Source organism: Sturnus vulgaris, chromosome 3 (genome assembly GCF_052056855.1).
Source record: "Sturnus vulgaris isolate bStuVul1 chromosome 3, bStuVul1.hap1, whole genome shotgun sequence".
Classification (NCBI taxonomy): domain Eukaryota; kingdom Metazoa; phylum Chordata; class Aves; order Passeriformes; family Sturnidae; genus Sturnus; species Sturnus vulgaris.
Window position 1 is genome coordinate 71,288,753 of NC_142245.1, and position 18,918 is coordinate 71,307,670.

At 42.8% G+C, this 18,918-nt stretch overlaps 1 protein-coding gene across 2 annotated transcripts in view; it reads right to left on the bottom strand.

Annotated features, from left to right (window-relative positions):
* SOBP (sine oculis binding protein homolog) overlaps positions 1-18,918 on the bottom strand; it is a 113,594-nt gene that overhangs the window by 35,590 nt on the left and 59,086 nt on the right. The window contains exon 5 of one of the 2 annotated variants that reach the window (XM_088161940.1): positions 14,982-15,077. The exons of the other annotated variant lie outside the window; for it this stretch is intronic. Coding sequence (XP_088018066.1) covers positions 14,982-15,077 — 96 coding nt within the window. The remainder of the gene's footprint in view (positions 1-14,981; positions 15,078-18,918) is intronic. 2 annotated transcript variants of the gene reach the window in all.

Consider the following 18,918-nt stretch of genomic DNA (forward strand, 5'->3'; position numbering starts at 1 on the left):
TCATTTCAATGTGCAAAGCTGACTTGTTTAAATATGAATATGTTGCTTATAGACAAATTTTAGTGACAGAAGCCCCATGGCATCTATCACTGTTTGCACTTCTGCTAAAAATAGTTGTGTTGTCTTTGGATTTATTTAGATGCCACATCTGCAGGTAGTTCTCACTCCTTCCACCACATCTCTACCTGTTACCATTTCCTCCACCCTCCAGGGTATATCACTCTGAGGAAGAGGCTAATCTACACAAGGTTCATTTGGTGTCACAAACACATTAAATCGTTTCCCTGTCCTCACCAAAAGGCTGTGCCCTTTTCTCTCTCTTCTCTAAGTTGTTCTCTTTCTCTGTCATGTCTACAGGCAAGGGGAACCAGGCACAGCTTCAAAATGCCCCCAGTGCCTTCACTGAAGAGTGAAGTTGTCTAAAAGGCAGCACAAACTATGGAGGCTGCAGAGTGGTTTCTCTCAGACCAGATCATCATAATCATTGCTTCTCCATTTACAGAAAAATGAGTGATTTTTCTCTTCCCCCTGTTCTAGCCTATAGCATGATACAGATGTGCTTTAGAATCAAAGCATCATCTGGAGGAACTAAGAGAACCTTTCCATTCCTAGCTTTTCACTGTATATATATTCACATGAAACACACTGTATACATATTCAGATGAGGCACCTGTCTCAAATTCAGGGTGATCTGCCTTAAGTCAGGCTCCTCCCAGAGCTCATTTGGGCACGGTGTTAACACCTATAAAAAGGAGCAAATCCCACTCAGGAAACAAACAGCAGTGAGAAAACATAAAACGTGAAGTCTAAACACTACTTGTTTCCTCCAAGAGCCACAATCCAGGCACTCTCCAAACCCCTCTTTTAAGACATGGAGTTCCTGAAGGTTCAGCAAGGTATAGGCTATTTTTGATTTGCCCTCTTTGCAGTTTTTGAACCCCAAGGCCACTGGGAGATCCCCAAGCCCACAGCACCTTATCCCTCTGCCATGAGTACCTGCAGTCATCCAGATGGATTTTGGTGCAGGACCAGGACTTTGTGGTACCTCCTGCTGTGTCATGCACATATCATGCACCATGGTATCTTTGTGCTGTCACTAAGCCACTCAGAAAGGTGCTCTGAAAATAAAAAGTGTGTTCCCCACTCCATGAACAATTTTGCTAGCTCAGCACCTAGGAACCTACAAACAGCCAGCAAAGACCATGAACTGTAGCTCATATTAGTCCACAAACCTTTAAAAAGGCATTTCATCTTCTGCACACAACTTCCCTGCACTAGTGGCAATCTTCAATATTTTACAGCTGAACTATTTTCTCCGCTGTGTTAATCAGATTTGTTTCCAGCAGATTTTTCTAACAGCACAGGGGGGAAATGGGGCCAAACAACAGGGGGTTCAACATAGGGGCTTCTCCCAAAACTCACACTGACACAGCTGAACTAGAGGAAAAGAGTGGTGGGATTATAATAAATTCTATGGAGACAAGCACAGCCTGCTTTCCAAATACATGAGCAAGGTACTGCAGCTCTCCCAAGTAGGCTGCTGTGGTCTTCTCAGTCCCCACCAGCAGTTCAGAGATACCAACGTCACCAGGGTGGCATTAGAGAGAAAAGCCATCAGAGGTCACTGCAGCTGTATGGTGATTTAGGGCAATTGTGATTTCAGCAAGATCCCAGCAGAAGGATTTTGATAACCAATACAGACAAAGATCTCAATTTATGCAAGGAGTACAACTGCAGCCTTTGCTTTCACTGACCACAGTGATCTTGAGCTAATCTCATTTGAACTTTGGACAGCTTGCACTCATCTAGTCCTTGGCCATGCCCTTCTGCTGGGGAGAATTTCAGCCCTTGTTTGTGCTGAAGGAAAAAGAGAACTGAAGCTGGACTGCTGGACTGTGCAAGCACATGAGCTATAACCCCTCATTAACTGTGCATGACGTGGTGACAAAGGGACACAGCGCAGTGGCAATTGCCAGAGCCCTGTGGCAATACAGCGAGCTTACCCACTGGGGAGAGCAGCACTTGCTCAACACAGTCCCCTGCAATCTCTCAGAAAGGAAGAAATAGGATATGCATAAGATAAAACTGAACATAATTTCCAGGCCCTGTGAAACCCTGTGTCTGTAAGGGTGTGCCTGTCCCTGCCGAGGACCCCATCTCTCCCTGGGCACACGCTCTGGGAAACGCCCTGTGTGCTGCAGGTGCAAGCACACCTGAGAATCTCACCTGCTTGCTTTGTTCATGGCATAGATGCTTCCAGTTTAAGGAAGACACTGGATCCTGAAGGATCCAGTGATTTTACATGAAATACCATCCCAGAGATTTATTAACACAAAGTGAAAAATAACTGATAAGAGAAGCATTTACCATTTCATTTTATTATCTATGGAGTCAATCTCTTAGCTCTTCAAGATTTCAGTTTCCAGCATCCTTTGGCCCTTATGGCTATGGTAAAATGATACACCAGCACAATGTCCCTAGTACTATCTTCCAGCACTACATAATCCTTTGTTTGGAACAGATTCTCATCTACTTTGAGAATTCATTACACCACTCTGGCAGCTGAAAGGGGCCACCTAAGTACATTTCATACACACCAACTTTTGAGGCTTCTTTCTATTGCCAGAGTGATGAAAAGGCATCCCTAGCTAGGGCCAGAACCTGGTCCTTTGCTTAGTGTTTTGAACAAATGAAGCTGCTGTTTGAACACCAAAGATGAGGGGGGCCGGGGGGGCAGTAGCCAGGTGAGCACCAAGTGCTTCTACCCTTGGCAGTCAGGAATCTATGTTGTTATGAAGCAGAAATGTACTGGGATGTGTTACCTTCCCAACCACTAAAAAACTCTCAGAAAATGACTGCTTGGCATCTCGACTAAAGAGGCATTAATTTCAGTGTCATGTGCAGTAATGTTCATTTGGGACAGGCCACAGGTGGTCAATTATTCCTCTGCCTGTCTAGAAGAGGTATGTTTATTCCTCATAATAAAATGTATTAGTACAATATAGAGTTTATAGCTCAATTAGGAAAGTGACATGCAAAGAGTTACAGCTTCTTGTGGAGAATACAGCTAAAACAAATTCTTAAAACTGAGTGAAATACTACCCTCCTCCCCATCAGACATACAGAAAATACACTGCTGGAGAGGCAACTGACAGGTATTTTAGGTTCCATACTTAACCAGCCTGTACAATTGAATATTGTATTGTATATTAAAGCTCTAGACTATAACTGGGTTCCTTTATCTGTTTAAAACATTTTAGCTGATTATTCAGATGCTGGTTAAAAAAAAATAAAAAGGAACAAAATGTAATTTTGGTCCCAAGCATAAACAAAGTTGTGCATTGAGCAGAATTTGAGAACACTGTGCACACACACACACTTAGATCACTTTGTGGAATCCACACACAGCTCTGCTTACTTCAGTTACCATGTCTGTGCAGTCAAATTGTTTTTAAATGCCTATAAGTAAATCTTGGAATCTGTTTTCTCCTGCATCAGATAATAATTCATAATAAATACCAAGTATGCCGTTGTTTACTATTTGGAGTATAACACAACATTAAATAAGAGATACCATTTTGCGCTTCCAGAGTTTTAATCTCAAACTCAAATTGCAAGCAAAGGCAATTAAATAACAGCATCCCCATTTCAAAGCTGGAGACTAGACATCTAAACATAAAGCTAGCAGATACCTAACTTCAAGCAGTCCCTCTGAATGGCTCTACCTGCAAGACTGATGTTGGACACATGCAGGAATATGCAGTTCAGCCATTGACTGTAGTAACTAAAATGTAGGTATCATATGGAAGGTATTTATCCAGTTAATGAGCAGATACAGGCACGTCTAAACTTTGGTTTAACCAATCTTAAATCAACACCTAATTATTTTGAGTAAATCCCACTCTACAAGTGCTTGCCTTCCTCTGTTCACTACAGGATCTAGAGAGAGAATCCAGCCTGGATGCCAAATACTGAGATGCCACAGCCAGACATATGAATGGTGTGCACCAAAGGGTGCTGTGGAACTGGGAAGAAATGTGGCACTGGTGAAAACCAGAGTGAAATGTAGACCTAGCTGAAGTTCAGACTGAAACATTCATCACCTTACTGTGAATGCAACTGAGAAAAAACATCTGATCACCTGAATCCCACAGGATTATCCTGTTATCCTGCAAGACATCAAGCACAAAGAGATGTGCATCGTTTTCAGACAGAGAAGAAACCTCGGGCGTGATGAAGATTTCACTGCAATTGTTAGGGCTAGACTGGTGAAAGGTGTATAGCATAGGAATATTTCAGATTACTACAAGCAAAAAGCTGTGCTGAAAATACTGATGTGCTTTTATCTGCATGTATACCCATCTGAAAGACCTCAGTCTGCAAATGAAAGCAAGAACAAGAAAACTTCTTGGAGGGAAACAGACACTTCTTCCCAGGGTGAGAGACAACAGCACATCAAAATCACACTGTGCAAGAAAACATTTATAAAAACACTGATAGATATCAACCCCCATTTGACTTATGGAGCTATCAAAAGCTCGCTTCCACAGAGCATTTTCGAACCCTTTAGTTGACTGAATCACCAATTTAGAATCTGTCAGCGTCCATTATGCAGATTAAGAGTCTCTCCTTGTTTTCATTTGTTATGCATTAATAAGAGAGCACTGGTGCCCATATCCTCTCACACAACCAAAGCTTTTCTGCCATTACATAGTAAATTTTGTTCTTTCTCGCATTCAGAGAAAAACCCAACACAACAGCAACACGGCTTAGTTGCTATGCAAAGACTTAAGACCCACTGCATAGGGATCAGTTCCAGAGTTTGGCTTGATTCAAACCAAGAGAGGTAAATTAATTATGCCTGGATGTGATCTGATGAGACCTCCCTGTTTGCCTGTTTCTCTTGTCTACAGGTGTAGCATGTGCTCAGAATGAACCTGGGATCCCCAAAACCCTTTACAATCCTGATACACATTTGCTGCCTTCCAGCCTGATGCCTGGTACAGTTAAAATTCTGAGTACCAACAGACGGATTTATTATGAATGCTGGTAGGGATCTTTTTTTCTCTCTCATTGACTAGATGTGACTCAAAAAGTTAATGGTAATTGCTCTCATCTTCATTTAGCAACGAGAGAGAGAGAGAGAGAGAGAAATGGGAGCAATTTGCAGATATGAGAACAGGTCATTACAGGTGTGTTATATTAGTGTATTCATGAGCCCCCTGGGACAGCCATGCTGTGATATCCAATAACTTTTTTAATGTGTAATTACACACCATTGGACTATAATTGATTAATTGAAAAGAGAATGTAGGCAGATGCTAGGCCAAGGCTGCTGCTGCTTGTTAAATGAATATGTCCTTGCTTCTTTATAATAAGTTAAGTGAACTACTCAGAAGCAATTAAGTGAGAACTGAAATTCATTAGATTTTATGTAATTGTTGGTATTAACTCTATAATAAAATGCAGGATTTATATTTTGGGTTTTTCTTCCCATCCCAAAAGCAATATAATACATGTCACTGCTGAGATGTAAAAAAAAGTGTCTGCCACAGACAGCGAGCTGTGAGATATGTGCTCCTAGCATTCAGATCTTCAGATAACTGTGTGGCACTAATCTTCCTTCTTGGGATGTCATTCCTGGAAGCTCTGCGCAGTCCCAGGGATTCCCAACGAGATGGAATCAGACAATTAATATCCCAGAGCACCCCCAAACCTCCCTGCAGTCTAATTGAATGGTGGCCAAGCTTTTCTCAACCCTCCTTCCCACTGGCTGGATCTTAACTGACAAATAAAAAGAGTACCATCTCCTGATTTTCAAAACCCTACTCTCTTACTGCTGTATGTTGGCTCTACAAGGGATCAAAGCCTTCAAACGCTTTTCAATGGGGAAGAAAACACATGCTCCAAGATGAGACATAAACCAACTGCACCATTACAAAAAGTCACACTCGTTAATGTAGGCACCTGTTGAGACCTGATAAAACCTATCCTAATTAACACCTTGCATGACTGAGAGGTCAGAGGAGAAAAAGGACCTGAGTCCCTGGGCACCAAAGGCAGTTTTATGGCCTGACCCTGTACTGCAGGTGTGGTGGTGGTGAGATGTGTTGCAAGGGATGGTTCCCCCCAGGTAGCTGCCAGGGTATCCCACAGTACCCTACTGAGTCATCTGCATCTCCTGCACAGAGTCCAGGAAGAAAATATTTATAGCTTTGGGTGACGACTTGGGAAATTTTATTTCCAATTTATATGGAAGGAATTCCAGTGAAATTTAATTTATCACACTTCACTTCCTTAGGAACAAGATATATCTTTATTCTTTAACATTCTATAAAACTGTCTGAATTTTATTTCACAGAATCACAGAATAAGATGAGTTGTAAAGGCCCACAAGGAACATCAAGTCCAACTCGGGTCCTGCACAGGACCACTCCAGAAAACACAGAGAGCATTGTCCAAATGGTTCTTGGTCTCTGCCAGGCTGGTGCTGTGACTACTTTCTTGGGGAGACTGTTCCTGTGCCCAGCCATCCTCTGGGGGGGTGAACCTTTTCCTGATATCAAACCTAAACCTCCCCTGGCACGACTTCAGGCCATTCCTTCAGGTCCTGTCACTGGTCACCACAGAGGGATCAGTGTCTGCCCCTCCTCTTCCCATCACGAGGATGTTGTAGACTGCAATGAGATTTCTCCTCAGTCTCCTCCAGGCTGAACAGACCAAGTGACCTCAGCTGCTCCTCACACAGCTTCCCCCCAAGGCCATTCACCATCTTTGCTGCTCTCCTTTAAGCAAATCTCCCACAGTTTAATGTCTTCCTTATACTGTGGTGCCCAAAACTGCACACAGGACTCGAGAGACTGCACCAAAGCAGAGCAGAGTGGGACAATCCCTTCCTTTGCCTGGCTGGAGATGCTGTGCCTGACACAGGTTATGAACACCAGTTTCCTAAAGCTAAGCCACAATTCTTACCTGGTTTTCTTTCCAAGAGACATGAATCTCTTTTTTTTTTTTTTTTTTTTTTTTTTTTTTTTTTTTTTTTTAGATTTATAGAGATTTAGGTAGGGGAATGGCTGACAATTTTTTCAAGGCTTTTTCACTTCAACATTTTTTTAAATCGTTATTAAGACGTAGTCTGCTAATAAACAAATGCATTTTCATCTAGTAGTTTCTTAACTTTTTACATGGTTAAATTTGTGGTAAATAAAAAGATTGTGGGGCACCTTTTTTTAATACTAAAGAAAAATCAATTTTTCAATGACAACATGTTTAATATGAAAATTATAACTTCAGTAAACATATCAAATAAGGAAAGTAAAGAGTAAAACCAGAGTAATACAACACAGTATTGCAGTAAGGAGAAATTAAGGTTAGAGAAATTATTCAGAGGTCATCACTAAGTGCAGATTTATTAATGAAAATTTTAATGCTTGTCCTGGGAAGGAAGATGACAGATTTGGAGCTGTAATGGGATTTTAATGATTTTCCTTTTTAACAAATGCATTTTGCTTCTCTTCCAAAATAATAATAACAGTCATATTAAAAACTAAAAAACATGCCTCCTTTTGAGGAAAGGCAGGCTTGTGCTCACACAGTATCAAATGCCTCATCCTAAAATAATGCTCCTGTATTGGGATAAAGGAAAATGCTAAATTAGAGGCACTAGGGCAAAGTTGTCACCTATATGTAACTGGGTGTAGTGGCAAAGGAGATATGACTCACTCTTGGCTCCAGGAGGCCAAACACTCACTGCCTGTAGCCATGGTTTCCCAAATTTGTCCCATTCCCATTGCCCCTCTTCCCATGCTGCCCACCCCTCTCAGTGTCACACTTTTTAGTCCCTCTCTTTAGGGCCCTGAATCATCCTCTTTAATTCAAATCATCCTCCTTAATTTGGCTCACTGGATTGAAAAAAAGGGGATTATGTAGAGCTCCTGGTGGTACCAGCCTGCTTGAGGAGGAAGCCACATCCCTGGTCATGGGGAAGATTTTTTTCCTTTTATTCCCTTCCTTGCCTTCCTTCTTCCCATTCCTCATGCTCTTGTGAATTTTATACCTTGTATTTTTTATGTTGCTGGGAACTGGCCGAGCCTTGCCCTCCTTAGTGCTGCAAGTCCTGGTCACTCCCTAACCCTGGGTGTAAAACGAGTGAGGTTTGGGTCTTATTTCCAGTAGAAAGTCTGCTACCTCAGACTTGCCAAGACAGGGCTTTGTTTTCCATTAGCTCCTACAATAGCTCTCTGATGTCAGCCTTCAGCTTAGATATTATTAATAAAAATCATGTTTTCTACACTGTAAATTAGCTGTTAGCTGGCCTACTGCAGTTTTTGGTCAGACAGGAGGAAGATGTCTCAAAGCAGTCATTCATCTGTTTTTGTTTACAGAACATAAAGTGTCATTCAGAATCCACCTCAAGTGAACAGGAGGGATCCTACTGATTTCACTGGGCTTTGGATTAGAGGTTGTGGAGTCTTAAACATGGTGTGAGTTAAGAAATAAAAGTTTAATACCTTAACAGCATGTCCAGCATGATAGTGCAGGACAGGAGAAGGGGAGCAGAAGGCTGAAAGACCAAGGAAATCTCTCAAGACCCCTTAGAAGGTCTCTTGCAGCCCAGAAAACCTCCCAGATCCAGTCCATGCTGTCATACCATGAGGAATGGCTTCACTTCCATTGTGGGATAGAAAAACATATTATTAAAAAGCAGGGCCAAGAAGGACACAGCCTGTGTGCCGGGCAAGACAGTGGCTGCATTTGTTCTAAGCCAGTAAATAGATCTGTGCAGACAGGCACAGAGACTGTCATTTCCTGGGGACAGCGTGTGGCGGCGTGGCTGGCAGGCTGCAGCTCTGTGTTATCCTGTTATCCCTGTGTTATCCCAACGAGATCCCAATCGCGGCACAGATGCCAAGGCACTGGTGCCCCATGTGCTACCTGTGCTGGCAGGGAGGATCAGCTGGAGCTGGGTGTCAGGGCTCTCTCTCCCCAGGGCAGCACATCCCCGGGGACTCAGTGCTGCCCTTTTTCTGTGCATTTACGCAGCACTCCTGTGCTTCAACAGGAACATGCACAGAAGTCGAGCACCACTCAGCCCTTCATTCAGCCTGGCGGCAATCAAGGACAAAAAGCCATTCAGAATAATTTTTCCTGGTTTGTTGCCCTTACTTGAAAAGAAACAGAGTGCAAGGTTTTCAGTGGGGTTTTGGGGAGTTTCATTTCAAAATATTCTGCCATTGCTCATGGACAATTTAGTTTTTAAAAATGAAACACTACAAGCGATTAATCTGCCATATGACCTAAGCGTCTTTGTTATTTCAGTCACAAGAAAGGTTGAATTTCATGTGGCCAAGATTACTGAGGTTTTAAGAGCATCAGTATCAATTCACTGCTACAATTGCTTTTCTCCATATTTTTGTTCCAGGGCCATAACCACCACTCTGACAGCTCTCTGTGCCAGATTCAAAGTCCCTGACACCAGCAGTGGGCTCTCTGATGGCTCCTAGGGGTTTTGCACAGTCATCTGCTTGAATCACTGTGTATGCCACAGGCAACTGATGCAGTAGTACCAGTTGCCCTCAGATTGTGATGGCAAACTGAGCAAGGAACTGATGAAATCCATCAGAAAACCACCAAAAAACTGCACCAGCAGTGAGACAAACATCGACTGACGCTGAAACAGCATTTAAACATGGCTGTGGAGGTTTTAGACTCTCATCAGGCTCAGTAGCTCTACAATCTGGAACTCCACAAGGTGTCACGGGTCTCTTCCCCCTCTCCCTTCCTGCCTCTCCAAGGTGGCAGAGTCGCCTCCTGACCATAGGATTGTACCTGACAGGCTAGATGTGGCCCTGCACCCCTCAGAGCTGCTGGGCAGCACTCCTGCTCCAGCCTTCAGGCTGAAAGCCCCGTGCCTCCCCAGTCTGTGGCCAGAATGAAGGAAGTGCTCTCCCTCTCCCTCTGCTGCTTTGCATCCACAAGGGTGAAGGAAGAGCCAGGAAAAGCACAAGGAGAAGTGCACTTCTTCCTCTCTCTCCACTCTGCTAGGAATAAGGAGACAGCAGGGGAGACAAAGAGGGTGGAAAGGCAAGAGACCGAATGAGCAAAGCTATTTCTCCCTAATTCAGTCCTTTTTCGAAGGCACTGGAATTTTAAACGAACTGAGAGTTATTTTCTTCTACTGCTGAGAAGAAGTATTTTCTTCTACTCCCACTAACAGGGAATGGTTTTGCTTGACACTGGGGCACAGTAAGCAGGTCAGGCACCTTAAAAAAATGAATTTAAGCCTCATTTTCTGAAACCAAAACTCTCATGGCCTTCAAAGGATAGCAATATGCATATTTACATTTAACTCATCTACAACAGCAAAACCTATAGGCCTCATCTGATCACAAACACTCTCAGTACTTTTTAATGTCAGTCTAGTAGGTATGAAATCTTTCCCACACTCCAGTGCCATAATTCTGAAGTTAACCTGCCTGCACCCCCACTGCCCTGTCTGGGTGCCCCACAGGTGCCATTTGTCCTGACTCTGCCTCTAGTGCTGGAACAGCAGAGCACAGTGACAAGACTTCAAGCAAAGCATTAGCTGTAGCTCTGGCTCACCACAGCTTTGCCATAGCCTCCCCAAAGGCCTTTTGCTCATAAGAGAACATTTTGCATTTCATGTTTCCATTGTAGATGTGTTTTCAGAGTTTCCTCTGCCTCTTTTTGTCAATGATTAAAGATAACTGGCCGTAGGTGAGTTTGCATTAAATCCAATAGCAAGCATGTTTTATTTTGAGTCTTTTACATAATAGCTTCCAAGCACCAGGACTTATAATTCATCTCATACTGCATTAACAAATTTATCCTCTCAGAGCAGAACTACTAGGAACAGACTTTTTGATTTTCAAGATGAAAAGATCATTATTTTACTGCAGGAAAAGCATGGATTCAACCAGGTGTAGGACTGGAAATGAATTTTTTTTCAGGATATTTATGTTTTGTTTGGTTATTTGCTTGCTTTGCATATAATCCCATAGCAGTGGGTGGTACTCACATCATCTCCATAAACAAATGATCTGGAAAGCAACCTGATGTTTAATTTCCTTAACCCATCAAACCCTCCTTACCTCATACAGCAGCATGCCAATCTGAAACCTTGACACAATATTCTGAGCAAATGGGGGGAGGAAGGACGAACTGCTGGTTTTTCTTTCCCACTTTTGTTAAAAGGCAACCAAGCATGACTCTTCCTACCCTGACTAACCTGGGTAGGTGCCAGATGGATTTTTCCTTTCTCTAGGCAATGGCTCAGGAATTTCATCCGGCTAGAGCTGGGGCTGTGGGCTTCTTGCTGGCCTTTTCACTCCAGCCTCCCCTTTCTCGGCACTTAATCCCATCTTTCTCCCCACATCCACTATTAGCTGGACTGTACTGTTTCGTGACAATCAGCTTACAGCAGGGACTAAATTCTGCCTTTTCCTTCTGGAAACAAAGAGATGTGCCTGAAAGAAAAGCTTCCAGCCACTCATGGAATAAGAAATTAAAATCCCAAGGCAGTGCCTATGGGAGAAGAATGGATGGCTGGCCAAGACAGCATGCTGATCTGGCTCTTTAAAAATAGATTTCTTTTATGTAGTTCCCAATATTTATCATGGATAGTTAAACTTTACTAAACATGATTCTTAAAAATACTGTAGAGTCCACAAGGAAAATCTGATGTGCACATTGATTAGAGCATCTTAACCACTTTGGTTTTTGTGCCCTACAACAAATCCTGGGACGCAACACATACGGATTTAGCTTGGGAAATGAGTACCCTGTTCTAATCCTATAACTGCAAAATGGCTTTCTATACTAACCAAAATATTGAATTGCCACTGCTTTTCTTAATGACCAGAACTACTGAACATACTTCAGGGGTTTCCTCTGCCTAAATTATACCTTTCTTCCTTCTATTTCCAATCAAACTTGCTCGCATTCAAAAAAGACAAAAAACAAACAGAAAACCTGAGTTGTACTTCATCAAATTATCTGCTCTTGTGGTGTGTAAGCAATGAAGAAAGAATACAATTTTTAATACTCCATGTTACTTTTGTAATACTCCATGTCACCATGCTTTAAAATCTCTCCAAGTATCGAAGAGTTAAAGCTTGCTGTGTGTGCCTGTGACCTGGGATGTTAACATTCAGCCAGTGTAGCCTGGCTCCTGCGGGAGAGCCCTGGCACGCAGACCCAGCAGCAGCAGCCCAGCCCTGGATCCTGGCTGGCAGCACTCTCCCAGCATGAGCATTTCCCAAACAGAGGAGCCTGCCCTTGCCGAAACAAACCTCACTGGAAAATGGCAGCTAAACCCTAAAGCAAAGAAAGCGTTTTTGAGCTGAAGCCTCCAATTTCACCTGACAGACTATTACTCTATTTACTCTGAACTACCTTCAGAAAACTCCAAGGATTCCCTCATTCTCAAAAGCATAAACAAGTTTCAGTTTCTCTTTTGTTTAAAAAAAATCTCATCTTTTCACTCAGCCAGCATCTGACTTGTGCTGTTAGATTCTGGGTAAGTTTTCACCATTGGAAAAATACTTCTTTAGAGGATCAGCTATCCCCACTTCTTTCTTTCATGTTTGTATTTTTTTTCTGTCTCTCAAGGAATACTGACTAGCCTGTAAGAGAAAGAAGGTTTCTTGATGGCCAGTTCCAGTGAAATTAGCCTTTGAAATATGAGCCCATTTTAATATAGCATTGTTTCCATAAAGTAAAATATAGAAGGAATAACACTACCTCTCCATGAAACACATAGAATCTTCAACAAATAACACTAGTTCCCCCACCACCCACACCTAGGCTCAACATCATATTTTCACTGCAAGTTCCTAAAACACATATTTAAAGATAGTAGAGGTACATATTCATTATTTGCCTACTATTTTTTTCCACATACAAATTGAGTACAGATTATATCCCTGCCAATTTTGTTTCCAATAGCATAGGAAAAATAAAACTATAACAAATTGCTTTTATTACTTCCTTAAACAAGAATTGAAACTTGTCCAAAAAAGCACATGAAAGACTAACTTTGATGACTTGAGCTTTTGCCAGACACAGTGGTGATATAATAAAGCAAAAACTTAAATGTGTATTAATAGAGGAATAAGCAACTGGGCATTAAAGGAATGCTTGATTTTAATAGCACAAAGTGGGTTAATTGGTTCGTTGATGGCTTGCACTAAATATAAAACAGATTTTCAATGGAAATATTACATGACTTATATAATGTTGTCTCTATTACTAAGTTTCTCCAGCACCAAGAAGCCCTACTGACTTTGGGAGCATCTTGGTGTGCTGTGATGGTTTGTCAGGCCTGATTAGCAGCACAGTAATTAATCATGGCCTTGAAGAAAGAGCTTCATTTATTTGGCACAGGAATTAAGAGTACACCAGGGAACTGCTTTTTGTGTTTGTCTAGTTTCCTCTCCTTAGGATGTAACACTGCTATCCCTGAAACCACCAGGAACTTCACAAAGGGTTTAAGAGGGACCGAGAGCAGATCTCACAGGTCACCTTGCTTTCGGTGGAGAGAATTACACTGGTAACAAACCAAACCTTCTAAGTGACACCTGTGGCTGTAAAAAGCATTGTCTTTACTAACCAAGGGCTGGCTCAGCACACCTGTGGGGTAGGAGAGTGCAGGCCCAGTAGTGCAGGTGTGGCCAAGATGCTCTGTGCTCTGGCCAGTGCGGGGAGCAGGGATGAGCCACCAGCCCTGGGCTGCTGCTTCCTGGTGTGGGCTCCTGTGGCCAGCAGACTGAACCTGGAGGCCAACTCCAGCCCTGGGTTATCAGCCCATCAGCTCGGCTTTCACTGCCTGCTGCACCTGGGGCACCAAGGGCAGCGCTTGGCCTCGAATCCTGGGGGGGCAGGCACGGGCTTTAATGCAGATAAAACACAGCTTGCTCCTCCGCTTGCCACCCGCCTCTTCTCTGGTTACAGCCACAAAAAAAGAAATGTTGTTTCAAAGTAAAACCCCGTGTACTGACTCTCCATAAACACTTCCATTTAGCCAAATGATACATTTTACTTAAGCACAGATGAGAAGAAAGGCAAATGCAAGGGAGAGATCTACCCGTGTATCTAAACCTCCCTTTTCAAAAGCCATGCATGAATCTCCTTTAAATGTATGACAATTCATCCTCTGTTTACTTTAGGCAAACAGAAAAACTCATGGTGGAGCACTCATTTTCACAAGCTAATCAAGAACATTAGGTCCCAACAGATTCATTTAATAGAAATATAATAGGCATTCCTGCTTGCTTTTAATCTTGTCTAGCTGCAAATGCTAAAATGAACAGCGAATTAACCCTGCCTTGGAACAGAGATTCTTTCACAGCTGATATCATCTCTCTTATGGCTTGTAAACACTCCAGGCTCCCTGTATGTGCTTTCCTGGCTTTTGCTCTTTCCCTGCAGCAGAGGAGAGGAATGGAGAGGAGGGGAATGGAGAGGAAAGGAGAGGTTGCTTTGGATCGCATGCAGCTATGAAGGGGAGCAATAGGTGAGCTCTGGAAGGAGGATTGCCTGTTAGCAGAACAAAATGCAGCGCCGCCACCCGAAAACAAGGCAGAGCTGAAAGGTGGATGGGAGAGTGAGCTTTGGGGTGCTTTGGGGAAAAGGGGGGGAGCTTTCCATGCATCACCAGCCACTCCCTGCAGGGCTCTCCCTGATTTACCAGGGCAAGACAAGGTAGTAAGACAAGGCCATTCACGTGCTGACATCAAATATATGATATTTTTCAAGCAATTTGAGATCTTAAACTGTTCACGGATAGCAGAACTAGCATTAGAACGCTAAAACAGTAAAAAAAAAAAAAAAAAAGAAAAAGAAAAAAACAAACCCTAGCATATTTCATAATGTATGTCATAATGAACAAAAGCCTTTAAAAAAAACGGTTTTCACTGTGCTAAAGTAACAATCTAGACTTGTTGTAAGTATGTTATTCTTACAAGTAGTTCGCAGTTATTCTTGAAGGCAAGTCTTGGAGTTTCCTTAGCATAGTGCTGCTGGGGAAAATTTTCAGCATGTCCATCTTCATCTCTAGCCTGAAGGGAAATATAATGGCCTATTTAGGGACTTACAAATAATGGAAGGAAAAAAATAGCTAAAAGCATAACAGCTCAGATCATTAAAACAGACGGGAATCCCAAAATACAACATTATTAAAAAGTTTCTTTAAATAGTCAGTACACCTTTTAGATATGAGAACTTGGGATGCCGTTTTCTTACATAGCTTAGATTGAACATGCAAATCCATTGTGGAGTAATAATTAAAACAACAAAAGACAAAACCAAAATGAAATATTTGAGCTGGAAACTGAGTAACTCAGGGTTTCAATTTACTCCATTGCATTTTTCAGGATTACATTACATATGTACTTGTTTAAACTTTTAGACATGCTTCAGCAATCCCTAGATAATGTACTTGTATTTTCAGTTTAACAGTAAGGCCAAAAAAAAAAAAAAAAGTTTTCATACTCATAATCTACATGTAATACTATTACAAATAAATGGATTCCCCCTCCATGTTTAAGTAAAGCTTTGAAAGGAGCAATCATCTAGTGAGAACAATGATCCTTCAGTCAAATGCGGTCAAAATATTTAATGACGAAGATGCATTAAAAGTTACTGGTTATTTGTTACTACACTGTTAATTAAGAAAGCTGAGTTTTAAATGGAGACATTACCAGAGCCCATTAGCAATCCTGCTTGCATATAGTATTTTTCCCTTCTCATCTCGAGCGTTTTCTGCTTTTGAGTTAAAGCAAAAGGGAGAAGCAGGTGAAAGGAGGAGTGTCAGCAATACGCTCATTACACTGTTCATTTGAGTGACACTTGCACTCCGTTCCGCTCCATCTCATCTGATTCCTGACTGTTCACTCTCTCCCTCTCACAGCCTCCCAAAATTCACAGCTGAGCTGTCTCCCTCACATATGGCTTGCATATAATTATGCACATTCCATTTTACACTGCATTAAAATGATGAGCTCCTGGCTCCCTGCCAACCTATTTAAATCAGCCCCTGCCCAAAGAAGCCGGGGAGAGGAGGAGGAGGGCAGGGGCAGGGTGACCGCAGCGGGGGCGAGGGCTGCGGGCAGGGGCAGCGGGGTGAGGAGCAGGCAGCCCTGCCGCCCATCCCTCCTGTGCCTTCCCGGGGCAGGTGTCCAGGGATGCGCAGGTGCCACCCCAAGGGCACACCTTGGTGCTGCGGCAGGGCTGGCACAGCGCTCGCCAGAGCTGCCCGGAGTGGCAGCGCCCGGCACCCAGCCCTCCAGCACTGGCATTTCTGAAAGATATTTACACCTTGCAGGCTCTGCCATGCGTTTGTCCTCAAACAGGCTCCTGCCTCGCCCCGAGGACACGGGCTGGGAAAGGGGAGACGTGGGCTAACAGCACTGTGGATTTTTAGGAAAACACGCAGGGTCTGCCCCTCGGCGAAAGCTCCATGTTTGACTCGGGTCTCTGCTTGTCAGCATGGGGCATGAACACAGTTTGCCCAACAGAAAATGCCATTTTTAACAGTACAAAATTTGCCCAAAGGTGTTTTTTGGGAAGTACCTAAAATTGATGATTATTACAAGAACTGGGAAGTAGGAAAGAATTTTATTCTGTATGTTTCCTAGCAGTTTATAGTATTTTCTCTCAATGCTCTCAATAGTTGTGGGGTAAAAAAATATTTAAAATTTTGCTTTAAAACCAGAAGAGGATTCCTGAACATCTGAAGTCATTTCTATATTGACAAAGGTTTAAATGTATTCTTCTAATTATTAATTTGAAACTGAAACCTCTCTTACACAATAGATCTACCTCCATGCTGCATGGAATACAATGTTCAAACCTGACCGGGTTTTCTAAAAAAAAAAACACCTCAAAATTCTCATTTTGAAAACAAGCTTTGTCCTTTCCTCCTTGAAGGAATATGGGCAACCCACTGAAGCTCTCCCAGGTCATCTAGAAGACAATCAGGGCATGAATGCCTTAAAAATGCCTTGCACAAATAGAAACAGACCTGTCAGCTCGGGGAAACAGATGCCAATGGGATGCTCAGTGATGGACAGCTAGGGAGACACTGGTGGGGCACAGGTGTTGTGTGGGGCTCTGGACACTGTTGGTGCCCCCAGACCCCTGAAATTTTATCTTGGCACCATGAAATGCATTGTGCGTGTGACGGCTGGCACATTGTAACCTGCCAGTGACCCTCTGGAGCGTTATCCTGGTGCACGCACACACCTTGTAAAATGAAATGGATATCAGGGTGCTTGGAGTGCATCTGTCAAAATACAGAGACAAACCCCACTGACCTTGACCTGCTTACCACAATTGTCAGTTACACCAAGGTTATTCACTCCTGCTGATAGCTACATGCTCCTGCTCCTACTGATCCAAATCTTGCTTTATTTAATTTTGGATGTCACTAAAATTTCCTAGTCTCAAAACCTGTTTAGCTACATACTGCCATAATTTGCTCAGGCAGGAGCAAAACACCTAATTTAGCTGGCTGGTTTTCATTGTAAAATACACTTATTAGTCAGGACTAATTCTCCAGTATCTTTACATTAATTCATTACTACCCTCTTCTAACTGTAAATAATTTGCAGAAGGAAACAGTCTTACAACGTTCATCACTGTTCTAAGCATATTAAAAAATAGCTCTGAATTTATCTTGCAGTGGCAATATTGCGATGCATCTGTGCCTACACTGACCCACTCTCAATCACTGCTGCACACCTCGTGACTGCCTCGGTTCCCCAGCATCTCTCTCACAGCAAGCTGGCATCTACAGCTCTGCCATCAGGCCTGGCTGCCATGGGATGCTATTGTTCAGATGAAAACAACTGCAAAAAAAAAACCCCAAGCCAAATCTGTGATTGCTCTGATTTTTTTATTAAAAAATGCTTTAATATTGCTAAAATCATTATAGGAATGCTCTCATCAAAAAATGTAAGTACTAACTGCGAGATGTGATTGCATACATGTAATATATGGGACAACTGCTCTCACAGCACATTTTATTCCAGGACAAAAAAAAAGGCATCAGCTCATGTTCTGAGGCCTGGAACCATGGTTAGCAGTGCTAGTTTTTTCAGTGCAAAACTGCTGCAACTTCACTGTGGCAGTGCCTCTCCTGGGATTCACTGCATCTCCTAACTCAACACCCTCTCCTGGCAGATAGCCACCTTCCCGTCAGCTGCATGGGATCCGAGAGGGAAAGCAGCCCCTGGGGACACCGGGCTGGACCCCTGACAAGAGCAGTGCCACCCACTGCCAGAGCAGAGCACACTGCCCAAGGAGCAGCGCTGGCCAAGGTGATCTAGTGAGGAAACTGCAGCTGACTCGGTGCAGGTGGTTTGGCTGTAAGGTCAGCCTGATGATGGGCTGCGTGGGAAATCATGGCCTTTAATTGCAGGTTGGATATCAGGAAGCTCTTCTTAATGACAGGTACAGCAAAGCACTGGAGCAGATTGCCTAAGGAGACTGTCAAAGCCCCATCACTGGAGTTTTTTAAGAGAAGATTAGGCAAACATCTGCCAGGAATGACACGCATGGAGTAGCTCCTGATGTGGGGAAGCTGGACAGATGAGTGCACCTCCTTTCCTAGGTCCCTTTTTTCTCTGCTTTCTACTGCTGAGCTTTGAAATAAAATGGCAGGACGCTAAGGGAAAAAAAAATTAAAAATAAAGCAAACAAAAATAACCCAACCCCAAACTAAAAAACAAAAAATATAAAAAAAATAAAAATAAAAATAAAAAAAACAGGATCTGAAAGGATCTCTCTGAAAATAGCACAGTATTTGATGTTCAGAGATATGTGTACTCATTAATAAGTGCATGATGACAAATATCTTTGGCTACAGAAACTGTGCTATTTGTTCATAAGCCAGCCAGC